Source organism: Cariama cristata, unplaced genomic scaffold (genome assembly GCF_000690535.1).
Source record: "Cariama cristata isolate BGI_N322 unplaced genomic scaffold, ASM69053v1 scaffold17841, whole genome shotgun sequence".
In the NCBI taxonomy this organism is placed as follows: Eukaryota; Metazoa; Chordata; class Aves; order Cariamiformes; family Cariamidae; genus Cariama; species Cariama cristata.
The window spans coordinates 51,127-65,304 of NW_009597781.1; the positions used below are offsets into that span (position 1 = coordinate 51,127).

The 14,178-nt window shown below is 39.7% G+C and overlaps 1 protein-coding gene across 1 annotated transcript in view; it reads left to right on the forward strand.

Moving 5' to 3' along the window:
• WNK1 (WNK lysine deficient protein kinase 1) overlaps positions 1-14,178 on the forward strand; it is a gene marked incomplete at its 5' end in the record, with an annotated part of 103,468 nt that overhangs the window by 51,122 nt on the left and 38,168 nt on the right. The window contains 5 exons of the mRNA XM_009709052.1: positions 6,613-6,701; positions 8,067-8,286; positions 8,511-8,844; positions 9,941-10,128; positions 13,249-13,506. Of these exons, the coding sequence (XP_009707354.1) occupies positions 6,613-6,701; positions 8,067-8,286; positions 8,511-8,844; positions 9,941-10,128; positions 13,249-13,506 (1,089 nt within the window). The remainder of the gene's footprint in view (positions 1-6,612; positions 6,702-8,066; positions 8,287-8,510; positions 8,845-9,940; positions 10,129-13,248; positions 13,507-14,178) is intronic.

Sequence of the window (14,178 nt, forward strand, 5' to 3'; positions counted from 1 at the left end):
TAAAGTTTTACAGCAGCTGGTAGAGAGGATTTCCAAAATGCCCAGTAAAGGACCAAAAAGTATTGCTTTTGCAACATTGATGTCATATGGTATGACAACAATACTGGTATAATTGTGGTATACTGGAACTAAGTGTGCTGTTTTGGGGTGAAAAGTGATCTTGATAATTTGAAATTGAATTTTATCACAGTTTATCATTGCTAGTTGGTCAAAATTCATTTGCTCACACTTTAAAATGGCGTATGTGATCTTTCTTAGCGTTGCTCCTTATATCCTTCCAAAAATACCCCAAAAACCCTGAAACTGTGGACAACTCATTTTATTAGTAAACAAGTTTTACAATGACTGTTTGAAACTAGATAGCCGGGGGGGGAAGATGTCAGGCTTCAGGTTTAGATTTGGAGTCTAGCATGAGGTATTAAAAAATGCAACTCTGGATTACTTATGCGCATGTGGCGTAAAACAAGCGACAACGTGGCTTTCTAACATTGTCCAACAGTTTGAAAATCACCTTCAAATCCCTATTCCCTTACGTTAAGCACCGAGTAAAACAAAAGCAGGTGATGTTGCCGATGGTAGCAGAATGTGATTGTCAGGAAGGAGGGTGGTGGAATATATTAGATTATCCTAGTGCTGATGTGTTTTGTTAGTATTTAACTGTAGTCAGCTGTATATATACTTCTGTAGCTCCATGGAAAGAAGAGGAGAAGCAGCAGCTGCCTTCATCCCCCTGTACAAAACTAGCGCTAGCAACCTTGTATCAGAACAACAGACTGACTGACCTGTTCCCCTCTGTTTATAAGTGTACTTCTGCAACAGCAGGAGTGAACTGGGTGATGGTCCTACACGTGGCCTTAAACTATTGCAGAAAACCTGGGTGGAGAGTAGGCAGAGCAGGCCAGCGGGGGTGGGGGGCGGGGACATGCAGGAAGTAAAGGATCCTTGCACTGCCTCTTCTTCCTCCTCCTTACAGCTAGCTGGGCAGGCAGAGAAGGACACACTTACCTCTTGCTTATATTGATTCTTTCTATTCAGTATTTGAGTGGGAAAAGCAGATATTAAGCTCAGATCTCTGCAGCCTCATGTACTGGACTTGGAAAAGTACAAGAGGTATCAAACAGAAAACAATGCTCCCTTCTAACTTTGATGTCTGCTTTCCTTCTGCTGTGCGTTAAATCCACAGCCTAGTGGATTCCCACTGGAAACCAGCACCTAACTCTTTGGTGTGTGCGTCTATCTTTTCCTGATGGATTTTACAAAAAGAGAGATCTGTCCCGTATTTGTAATTGTTAATTCCCACTGTTGCTGCTCTCACAAGGATTGTGCTAAAGAGGTAAGATCGAACTTCAGCTCTGTAAAGTGTGTGTAGCCACAGGAAAGGATTTTGAAGGTGAATCAGAATTCTTAACAAATTGAACTGCTTGACATTTGCATAGCTTGGATCTTCAGCTTTTGAACTGGACTGTACTTTTTTCCCTGTAATTTTTTAATTGTAGATTAAAATCATCAAGGCTGAAACACTTACTGCTTCTGCTATTTTCCAGCTGTGTTGTTATTCCAAATCTAACTTTTCTTTTTAACTTTAGGATTCTGAGGGTATGTAACACTTCCTTTGTCTTCATTTTGGTTTGGTGTAAAAGTTATACAGCACTGATTGTACCTTCTCTTATGAAGTAAATGATATTTTCAGGATCTCTTGGATTAGAACAAGAGGCAAAAACACTGACCCAGTAACCTGATGATCTGTCTAATGCAAAATACTACATGTTTTTAGGCAAAAATTGTGAAGACGAGTTCTGGATAGCTTATACTTTGCTGTTTAAAGTATCTTGAAAACCTAGTGTTTTTAAGAGTACCTAACTTTTGTTTAATGGATCAAATAACCATATGAATGTGGATGTTGAATTTTAGAACATACCTTTTTCATCTGATTAAAATCTGATAAAATCACAAACTTTACCACATCTAAGATAAGTGAAATACAAAATCTCTTCTTATGCTTAACATGAAGACTGTAAGACAAGTATTTAGTTTTGCATCAGTTGCACTTTGTGCTACCTACATGTATGCTTGTGTTTTAGAGATGTTCTAAAAATGTGTTCAGTGGGTTTTATTTTAAGACGGCACTTCTTTCAAAAGAAGCAATTCTGCCCTTGTTAGCTATTGCACTATCCCTTTCCTTCTGTAAGCCTGAGAGCTAGTGCAACAGTGTGGGGAACCAGATTGAGGAGCTTCAGCTCCCTGGAAACTGCTGTGGGCATTTTTGGTTGGATTTGTTTCAAGTCTGATAAATGCTGTGATGTAGTTCATTATGCAGCTGTTTAAATGTGTGTGCAGGCAAAAGGGAGGAAGTGACACAGGTGTGGGAAGGGGAGATGGAGAACAGGAGACTGTTGCTTTCAGCATCGTTGCCAGTTCATGCTATTTTAGATCGTAGCCTGAGAAAAATGTTGATGATTTTCCTGTGTGCCTGTTATGCCTATCTAGACTTTTTTTTTTTCTCTGCAAGAGCTCTTCCTTGTAAAAACTTCTAAAAACTTGTAAAAAATGCTAGTGGGATTTGGCTGTTTAGTTCTTACTAAACTACAGCTGGGGAATAGAACTGCACCTGGGTTAGGGCAATCCGAAGCACAGATACAGGCTGGGTGGAGAATGGATTGAGAGCAGCCCTGAGTGGAAGGACTTGAGGGTACTGGTGGTTGAGAAGCTCAACACGACCTGGCAATGTGCGCTTGCAGCCCAGAAAGCCAACCGTATCCTGGGCTGTGCCAAAAGCAGCGTGACCAGCAGGTCAAGGGAGGGGATTCTCCCCCTCTACTCTGCTCTGCAGTACTGCATCTACTCCCCTGCAGTACTGCCTTCAGCTCTGGGGCCCCCAACACAAGAAGGACATGGACCTGTTGGAGTGAGTCCAGAGGAGACCAGGAAGATGACCAGAGGGCTGGAGCACCTCTCCTATGAAGACAGGCTGAGAGAGTTTGGATTGTTCAGCCTGGAGAAGAGAAGGCTCCAGGAGACTTTCTAGCAGCCTTCTAGTACCTGAAAGGGGCCTACAAGAAAGCTGGGGAGGGACTTTTTACAAGGGCATAGAGTGATAGGACAAGGGGCAATGGCTTTAAACTGTAAGAGGGTGGGTTTAGATGAGATATTAGGAAGAAATTCTTCCCTTTGAGGGTGGTGAGGCAGTGGAAGAGGTTGCCCAGAGAAGTTGTGGATGTCCCATCCCTGGAAGTGTTCAAGGCCGAGTTGGATGGGTCTTTGAGCAACCTGGTCTAGTGGAAGGTGTCCCTGCCCACAGCAGGGGAGTTGGAACTAGATGGTCTTCAAGGTCCATTCCAGCCAAACCATTCTATCATGCTATGATTAAAAGATTTGAGTTGTCCTGTGATTCTTCTAAGGAGTTTGGGGACCAGGAGAGGCATATAAGAATGTGACCATCTTGCGCTATGTGTGGTGAAAACCAGGAAATAGGCTTAGCACGTACTTGAGTGCCTTTGGGTTCAGAAACTAATGAACATATGCTTGGCTGCACAGCTCATGTGCTTGTAAGGACACATCAAGGTTATGTGGATTGTGGAGCCTGGCCTCCCTGTGGTTTCTCTGTGATGGCAGAATAAGGTGTATAGGCAGCTCTGGGTAGAAAAGGGTCCACTGATCTATTAATTTTCATCATTCATTGTATCCTCTGTCTTGTTATGTAAAATAGTTTGACACTTCCCCATGTGCTTGGAGAAGGGAAAAAAAAAAATTTTTTTTAAAGGCTGGTGGTACTTAAGTGGCCTGAACTTCAGCGTAAGGGGTGCTTGACCAGCATTGTAGACTAGGCTTAGGCAACCTTCATGGACTGTGGAGCAAACTGAGAAATAGGTAGCTGCTTGAACACAGAATTCTCTGTTGGTTTTAGGCTGTGGTGTGAGGTTCTCCCAGATTTTCTGAGGAGCAGTTAGGAACATAGAAGCTATGTTGGGGGAGGCTGGCGGGAGCATCTCTTTTTAACTGAACTCTTGGTTTGGAATTCACAAAATGGGGTATTGTAAAATGGCCCACATGGAAGGGCCTGAAGATTTTGGACAGGTATTTAATTTCTTTCAGGATAGAGAAACACAGGGTAGCAGACTGAATCACTGATTTTAAAATCCATTCTTAGCTTTACCTTTTCAGGCTTTGTGCAAGAACAGAGCGTGTGGTAAAATAGTTAACAAGAAAACTTATGTTCTGGCTTTGTTCTGTTAATATTCAGCTATTGTCTTACTCATCTTAGCTTTTTGTTTTTCCGAAATTAGATTGTTACAGATCTGACATCTTCCTTCTGCTGCCACAGTGTAAATGAACATACATTCAGGCTGCTGCTGTGTCTGGGGCTTGAGCTATTTGGGAGACTTAGATGTGTTAAACTTTGGCAAATTTAGATACAAATATATACAATAAGCAGTTGAATAATTATTGCATAGGTTATGTATGTATGTGTATATAGGAAAGTATCTAATCATGTATAGAAACCTCTATCTCTACATATATGAACCTGAACTGGGACCATTTTAAGCTTGGTGGTAATTAAAGGTGGCTGTCTCTGTGACTAGTCTGCTACATGAGCAGAGACACATGCAAACAGGTACTTGATGCCAGTAGTAAACACTAAAACTACTTTTATAAATCATATAGAGTGTAGGGCTCTGCTATGTCTTGCTAGCAATCTGGAGATTTACGATATGACCTGGTTACAGTATTGAACTTAGTCCACGCTTCAGTCTGGTGTCTTATCAACTGAGGCATTGATCTCCAAAAGTCTTAAATGTTCAGTGAAGCTTTTAAAAGCATTACGCTAATGCTCACTGACATATTGTGTTTCAGGGCTCATTCTAGTCACAGTATACTTTTCAGTTCTGTGATTTTCAGTTGCTAGAATTTCATAAGAGCAAATTTTAGAGCAAGGAAACGTATAAACAGAATGCAGTCGTAACAGGAGGTTTTTATCAAGTGAGAAACTGTGTCTTTCTGTAGGTTTTTTTTCCTTTTAAAATTTCCCGATGCTATACCTTTGTAAAACATAGTGACAAATAGGACTGTTGTCCACTGAAAGACTGTACTCTTGTGCTTCTCCCAGTCTTGTGTTTGCGTCTGTTAAAGTTGATGTTGACTGTGCCCTGTCATGGAAGAATGTGGTAGAGAATATTTTAGGTAGTGAATGCATGAAGTCAATGTACTGCCATGTCTGACCAAGGGGGAAAAAAGTATCTAAATATAGACGGAAATTATTACGGTGTTAAGTCTCCATGTTAGGTTAAATGAAGGTCTGTAGTTGCAAGGGCCCTTGTTCAGAGACTCCAACTTTCCGTTTCAAGACTTGTTTCCCACTGACACTAGAGGAAGGTGGAAGGGTCAGATCCTGATGTCCCCATTTGGTGGGCAGCAGTATTGTATAGGATATTGGGAGAAGTACTTTCTGGTTAGGACACGAATCATGATGCTCGTACTACTACTTCGTTTATTTCTGTACATCAGACTCTATGGTTTTCACTTTGTTTAGTTGTGATTTACCCATGATACAGGTTCAGATCTAACAAGTGTATGATTTCAAGATTGTTTGGCTTGAAAATGCGAGCTCTTCCTGTAACAGAATTTGAACACAATGTATTCATCCTCTCTCATTCTGCTGTCTTAAATAGAGAGTTTGACACTAAAGGCTGAATCAAGTAAAATTGAATGCCAAATTTTGCTGTTGTGGACAATTGCCCCCAAAACAGAGCTTCTGGCCATGATTAAGTGATGAAGTTTGGCTCTCTGCCTGCAGTGTTTTGCAGAATTTGCAGATGGTCATATCTCATGGCCTATTTGCTTTACGGATTGGAGTAGCTGATTATAGTTAGATTTTATTTTGCTCTACCTGCAATGCTTTAGCATGCATTGGAGAGAGGATTGCTGTGTGTTGTTGAAGATCTTTTGTAAAGGTCTGTATTGCTAAGCTCATTTTCCTGAAATCACAACAGTGCTGATGCAGGAGTGTGGTTTGGGTATAGTAGGTCTTCTGGGGAGAGCTAAGATACAGGAAAGTTGTTTGGGTTTTTTATTTCTTTTTTTTTTTTTTTTTTTTTTTCATTGGACAAGTTATTTAATGATCCAGTTAGATCATTCTGGGCTAAGGTTTTTCTTGTAAAATCAATCTATGCCAAAAATACTTTGTAAAATGGCATGTTGGAAAGATTCTGGGAAGCAGCAGAATCCTTTGAAGACTGTTACATTAATCATGTGAGTTTGTGCATTAGTGTTAAATAGGAAACATTTCCTTCCATTCTCAGTCCAGTCTGTGTCCTCGCCTCTAACTAGTGTAACTTCCTTGGAAACTAAACGGTTCTCCTATCATAACTGAGAACCTAACTGCCAAAGCCTTCTGTTGTGGAAGTGTAGCTGCTAAATGGGGGGGAGGGGGAGGAAATGTTTGCAAAAGTCACTAACAAACAGATGAACAGTAAGTTTGGGGTCAGATTTCTCTATAATTTGCACTAGTGGGGAATTTGGGCCAGTTATCTATTGAGTAAAAATAGTTGGCCTGTAAACACAATCAAAACTTAAATCAAGTGGGCCTTTCAGTTTCTCTGGTGTTATGTGTTCCAGGGTGTCAAGCCAGCCAGCTTCGATAAAGTAGCAATCCCTGAAGTGAAGGAGATTATTGAGGGATGCATTCGGCAAAACAAAGGTGAAAGGTAAGTATTTTTTTTTCAGATAGAGGTATTTACTTGCTGTCTGAGTATTTTATCTGTGGTGATACCACATCCAATTAGTTCCTGAGGTCTTCTGTATTCTGATGAAAGTTGGGAAGCCAGTATTACTTCTGCAGCTTCTATTCTTTGGTAGATTCTTATTCAGTGATTCTTTTAGAGAATTAACAGTGTCAGGAAAAATACAAATGCTATAGTAACTATCCATGTCAACTTATTCAGAAATTCTACTGCTTTTATTAAAACCTTGACCTGGTCAGCAAAATAGCAGAGAACAATTGTTCTGGGTTCCCAGGTATTTGGATTGTTTGGTTGGTTTGTCATTTTGTAATCCTTTGTTTTTCCTGTCCCTTTGATTTTGTTGGCATTTTATGACTGATTATTTTGAGGACTCTGTTTTTAAAATTCTTGCTGCTCTTTTTCATCCATGTTTTCTGCAAGATGACTTCTACTTGAAGTGATTAACTTAAACCATTACAGGAAATCTGTAACTACTCTGGTGGCTTATTTGTGGGATTTGTTTTGTTTTCTGCTTTTACATAGTTGTTGCTTACTGAATGTCCGGTTTAAGAATACTTCAGCCTTCGGCCCTCCTCTAGCCTCCAGCTGTTCTGTTCAGAGCTAGTTTTGTCAGTTCATGATTGTTTATTCATCCCGTTCTTTTAACTCTTGAAGTTTTGCTTTGTGTTTTGAATTTCTGTTCTTTTTCTAACTTTTTTTTTCTCAAGTTAATTTTGTGGCTGCACATCACTTTGTTTAAGCGGTTGACTTTTAGACTACTGCTGTTAACACTGTGCATATACGAACATAGATCTTTTTTGTACCTTCAGGACAAAGCTTCTAATTGTGCCAAACAGAATGCAAGTTGAAGTGGTTCAAAATAATATAAAATATGAAAGGAATCATGTGGTGTTTATCTAGTGTTGAATTTACTAGATGAGGCTTTTGATAAGATCTTGAAATAAACTGAAATACATACTTGGATTACTGTAGTGATTTGGGGACTAAGGGTTGTGTGTTGGATCTTAGTGTTCAGTGAAACCAAACTGTTTCTTCAAGGTTTCTTACTGTTTTAGTTAATATATATCCTGTTCAGTTAGCTTAAGTCCGTTGGCACTTCTGCTGACCAAAGTGTGATTTTCTGGTTTTGTACATCTGTAGCATTGTAGCATTTTGTTTCTCCATCATGCCTTTAAATAAAAATTTGAATGATGGGCTGTCAGATAATTCATGGGAGAAGCATGAAATGTAGAGAATAAATTTGGGGTGTTGTCAGGCAAGGATGTTCCTTAATATTTTATGAAAACCTAGTAACTGTGTGTGCTTTCTACATTTTTCCCAATATGCTAGATATGCTATTAAGGACCTTTTGAATCATGCTTTCTTCCAAGAAGAGACTGGAGTACGGGTAGAACTAGCAGAGGAAGATGATGGAGAAAAAATTGCCATTAAACTCTGGCTGCGAATTGAAGACATCAAAAAACTAAAGGGCAAATATAAAGATAATGAGGCAATAGAGTTTTCCTTTGACTTGGAGAGAGATGTCCCAGAGGATGTAGCACAGGAAATGGTAAGTGTTGGTGGTCTTACAACGCATTGGAAGTACCGGCATTCTCTGACAGCAAAACGTAGTCTGTCAGCCTCTGGATATGCTGTTGTTGCTGTCTAGAAATAAAAACAGCTTCAGAAGTTTGTGAATGAGAAGTTAGTGCCAGAGAGTGGTAGCTTGTGTTGTAGCACTACAACAGTGGCTGTCTATGACAGTCTGAATTCTGTGAATATATCCTCCTTCAGGTGGAATCTGGCTATGTCTGTGAAGGGGATCACAAGACAATGGCGAAAGCTATCAAGGACAGGGTATCTTTGATTAAGCGAAAGCGAGAGCAGCGTCAGTTGGTGCGAGAAGAACAGGAGAAGAAGCTTCAGGAAGAAGGTAGTCAGAAGCAGCAGCTGGAGCAACAGCAACCAAGTGCTTCCCATGCAGGGTCAAAGCATCCCCTATCTGTTACTGGTACTACTCCTGTCCCCACTACTTCAGCATCGGTTTCTACGCAAGTGGAGCCTGAAGAGCCAGAAGCTGATCAACACCAACAACTGCAGTTCCAGCAACCCAGTATATCTATTCTTTGTAAGTGTGTCAGTTGGTTTATTTAGGAACTCTTGCACTTACACAGTTCTCCCCCTTAGAGTCTTAAACTTTTGGTGGGTATAGCAGTAAGTGTCTCAAGATGTTACTGTCTGCCATTGCTGTCTGCTAGAGAACATTAGCCCACTAGAAAGCACAGCAAAATAAGAGGCATATAGCTGAGCCAAGTCTTGGCAGAATTCGCAGTCCCATGTCTTAGCACAAAGTAATTTTCTTTTGTTTCAAGTTAATACACTAAATGAACTGGGGCACCTGAAGGATGAGAGCATGTCCTAGTTTTGGTGCCCTCCTGTAGGGACAGTATATTCTGGCCCTGCAGAAAGCTGTATACTCTTGCACCAGTGCAGTTAGAGCTATTAGAAACTTATTTAAATCCTTGTTAACTTATGTTTAAAGTGGAAATGAGATTAATGTACAAGCAGTTCAGCTCATAATTTGCTTTCTGTAAAAAGGTTTCATTTTCTGTTTTACATACTATACATGAAGAGACGAATGAACACTCCTGACTTTCCTCTTCTGCCATCCCAACATTTGAATCAGTATTTGAGTAATGATGGTAGATGAGAACTTCCGTATTAGAATGGTGAAGTTAGAAAGCAAATTACTATCTACTCTTTAGGTAATATTTTAAGTTCACTACTATGCCTACATCAGGTGTGTCTGCCAACCAGCACAACAGACATGTTTTGTATGTCTTTGTAAAGTTAAATAAAAATAATAATTAAAAACCCCTGAAAGATCATTCATATCAATGTGGAATTTCAGTTTCTATGTCTACTCTAGCCTTTTATAGGAAGTATAGTTTACTCTTAAGTATCTTCCCAAAGAACTCCTGAAGTTACTGATTTCTTTTCAGAGGTTAGGGGAAGGTGTTTTGGTAAGGAATTACTGTATTGAGGAAGAAAAAAAAAAAAGTATTTTTTAACCAGCTTAAATATTACAAGAGGTAAACTACTGATAAGGTCCATGTGACATGGCACAAACATCAGTCTAGTACATGATTGATTACAATATCTTTAAAGTTGTGAATCCAGACTGCAGTTCTTGAAATGCAGATTTTTATCTTTAACTTCTGCAGCTGATGGGACAGTTGACAGTGGCCAGGGGTCATCTGTTTATACCGAATCATGTGTGAGCAGTCAACAGACTGTGTCATACGGTTCCCAGCATGACCAGTCAATCTCAACAGCTGCAGTCCAGGGATATGCAGCTTCAGTTGGCCAAGTGCAGTCACAACAGCATGGAGGATATCAGCCACCTGCAGCGGTAAGCCAGAATTTACAGTATTGTAAACGCATGGAATTCTTTGATTTTGTATTTCTCTTGAAAGGTGAGAGGAAAGTCTGCTAGGCAATCTTCCATGTATGTTTTGTTTTGCTTTGCATGTGATAAAAATTCTGCATGGGAGTATTTAAGGGGCTCTTTTTGTAAGGTGACTGAGTCTAGAGGGAGAGGAGAAAGTGCAAGGGAATATTTGTCTTTAAAGCTTTTATTTAATCTTGAGTACACTTAGGCAGAATGATGGGTTAGGTTGTTTTATAGATGGAAGTAGCATCCTCAGAACAACACTATCTCATGAAAGTAAGCATTTAATCCCACTTGGGAAGGTGCTGTATGTATATGAAGTTAGTTACCAGGGATCAAGCTGTTGGTTTGATACGAAGAAGGGATTAGAATAATTTGATCTACTGTATCAGTATGAAATTGCTGTGTATGTTCTGTGAGGCTTTGATTACAGATTCTGCAGGTAAGATTTTTTTAACTGTTATAGAATGCTGCATGTGAGAACTCCAGACTGAAAAGACCCTACACCCTTGTTCCCAATTTTATTTCTAGCTTGTGTTGATTTGCTCATCAGTTGCCATGCGTATTCTTTTTCCCTGGGAAGTCTGCACTGGGCACAAATACTTCTCCTACTATGTTCATTTGTGTTGCCCTTTTATTTTGGTATGTGTTTTTCCTTGATATGTTTTTTAGATCTGAGTATGAGAGTATGCAGAAATCTATTCTAACTCTGGAGTAGAACTTCTGCTACTGTTATGTTGTCTTCAGTGGCTCCCTTGTGTCTTTTACACAAATAAAAATCCAAGCCTGAGGCAAAGACATTATGGTATAATGTAGTAATACCATAAGGGAGAAGATGTGACACTTAAGACTGAGGGTCCTCACTTTTTTTGGTACCTGTGGTTGAAGGCTTTATTACAGAATTGTGGGTGTTACTAGCTTTTTGGAAAACATGCTAGTTTCACTCACAAACAGAGCACCTCTATCTTTTTCAAAGGCGCTTAATCTGAAGTGTGTGGTACTGCTAGTCCTTGATCAAATGAGTTTTTAATCCCTTGAAATAAGCTCTTGTTCTGGGTAAGACAAATTTTGATGTGTGGGCATATATTGGACCATAAGCCATTTCACTGTCTTGGAATGGCTGGCTTCCAGGGTAAAAGACCTTTTGAAAGGGTATGGGAGAACAAGCATATGACAGAGGTATAGTCAAGCTGCTTAGCTCACTGCTAAAATGTGTTCATGCTCTGTGATGACAACAGTGGTACCAGGAGGTTGACAGAACGGAGTAGGACACTATGGGAACTACTAGCAGTTCATTGGGAAGACAGGATGACAAGTCAAAATGATATTGACAACTGGAGAAATGGCATTAAAAAGAAATAGAATGCGGTTCAATCAGGACAAGAACAAGGTTCATGCTTAAACAGGAATAATCAGCTATACAAGTACAGGATAAGCAACAACTGACTAGGCAACAATTCTGCCAAAAAAAAAAAGTCAGGGATTACATTGGACCACAAGCTGGACATGGTCAAAAACATCATGCTGTTGTGAAAAAGGCAAATATCATTTTATATGAAATAGTTGTTCTGCTCTTGGCCATTGGTAAGTCTATCCTGGACACACAAATGAAGTGAATTTGAGGGTGAACTGGGAGAGGATTCAGAGGAGAGTGACAAAAAAACCCCACCGGAGATACAGAAAACATGCTTTATGTGGGAAGACTGAAATAATTAAGCTGAGCCTATAAAAGATGAGCTTGACGAGACAAAGCTGTAAAGACCACTGTAAAATATGAGGAGGCTAATCAGATCACAACATTGTTGTTGGATAGAATAAGAAATAATAAGCCTAAATTGCAGCATGGAATTACTGTTTGGGAAGGGTTGGTTTTTTTTTTTTTTCTGACCAGCAAGGACAGTTAAGTACTGCAGCCGCCATCACTGGAGAGGTTTCTGAATAGTTTAGATAAATTAAACTCAGGAATGACATATATAACTAGTCCTGCCTTGGAACAGGTGAAGATTATGGGTAGATTATTTATTCAACCCTTTGAGCTCCTTTATACCTCTCTCCCAATTTTTTGAGCAGTCTAGCAAGATTTCTCACATCAGAAATCTTTAAAATCAGATCTCCACTGAATATCTTGAGGTTTTTTCCCCTGGAGGTCTGTATTTGATTTCAGTTATGTTAAGAATTTGTGGATTACATCCATAAGAGGTGTGTACCGTTAGAGAAGGAAAACTTGCAGTTGAAGACTGCCTCTTTAAAACACCATCTTTCCATTCACTTAAAAAAAAAAAAAAAATGACAAAACACACCACACCAAAAAAAGCAATAGTAACAACAAAAACCACACCAAAACCTAATTCTGATTCTTTCAACTTGATAGGATTTTTGACCTATGGCCACCTGGATTGTGGCAAGATTACAAAATCCTGATACTTTTATTGGCCCAGCATCTGGAAAATGCTTGTCTAAGACTAACTTTACTGAATCTTCCACACATTAAACCAATTTTTTTTTCCACAACTCATGTTGTAGAATATGTAATGTTTAAAATTTTATGGTAATGTTTTAGTTAATAAAGAGCCAACTGCATACAGTTAGTCCACTTAATTCAGGCAGGGAGGTGCCCAAGCAGAGAGACTGGGTGAGGTGGCATGTGTAAACACACATCCACTCACTAAACTAAGAATGAATGTTTGAAAGCTCATCGGTATCAAACAATTTTTTTTTATTTGTCAGACTACCAGATGCTGTGAGTACACACAGTATGGGCTGCATCAGTGGCCCCAGAGAAAATATTTCTCCTGTCTCTTCTGCCTTCCACGTGCTTCTTGTGAGGGTACCAGGGAACTTCCCACACTACTTAGGAACCTAAGGCAAACTTGGGTCCTCAGAGGTGCACATAGCCTGTTCCCAGTGTGTGTTGGCATTCATTCAGCATTCTCATATCTTCTTGCACACATATTAGTCAGTATTGGGCCTCTCATTGTGTGTCTGCATTTCTTTTCTACCTCATTATAGTTTCTGCTGGTTTTGTTATTCTTTTTTTTTTTTTGAAGTGTTCAATTTTTAACTTTTGTTTTCCTCCTTTAGCCTCAACGTGGTCGTAGCATGTCAGTTTGTGTCCCCCACCTTCCTGCTCTTCCCTCTATGTCCTGCATCCCTCTCAGTGCTCCTTGCACCCCACCACCAGCGCTGTCTGCACCTCTCTCTCCTTTCTACCTTCGGACTGTCCCTGAAGAAACTTTTGCAGAAAAGCTTTCTAAAGCCCTGGAAAGTGTCCTGCCCATGCACTCTGCCTCTCCACGCAAGCATCGACGCTCCAGCCTGCCCTCCCTCTCTGTCAGTCCTGTATGTGTTACCATTTGCCTCGTAGCACAGTAAGATAAGTTATCATTAAATACATCCTGGGCTTTGAGCATTTTTAAAATGAGAAAATGAAGACTTAATTCCTTATTCCTTGTATTGTGCTGCTGGAATGTTGATTATTTTTTTTTCTGGGAAGCAGTACACGTGAACATTATCAAACAATGGCTGACCATTTCGTCTATGTATTTTAGGATAGTATAAATGTAAATGACCCATTTACATAGAAGGTAAAGGAAAGACTAGTTCTTAACCCCTTAAGTCAGAAGACCAACTTTATATTTTCCAACTTCTAAGCAAAGATTTAATGTTGATTCAGCCCTGCACAAAACAACCAGCTTTTAAAGCTTGGTTGCTGTGGCCGGTTGTTCTAAAAGCTTTGTCTAGCTGTGGTAGTGATGCTAGAAATTCAGCATATGAATACTTTTGAGGATTTTCCTATAGGTTTTGATTGGAAATGGCACTTCAAGTGCTTCTTGATGGGAAGAAGCCATAGTTTCATGTTTCTCAAAGTCAGATGCAAGACAGCATGCAAGACAGGAGGTAATCTCTTTTCAGTTTTGGGCTTCAATTTAGACAAAATAAACTTTGAGAAACATTTCTCTGTAAATGAAGTAAGTGGAACCAATTTTCAGAATGTAGGAAGAGTTCTTCATC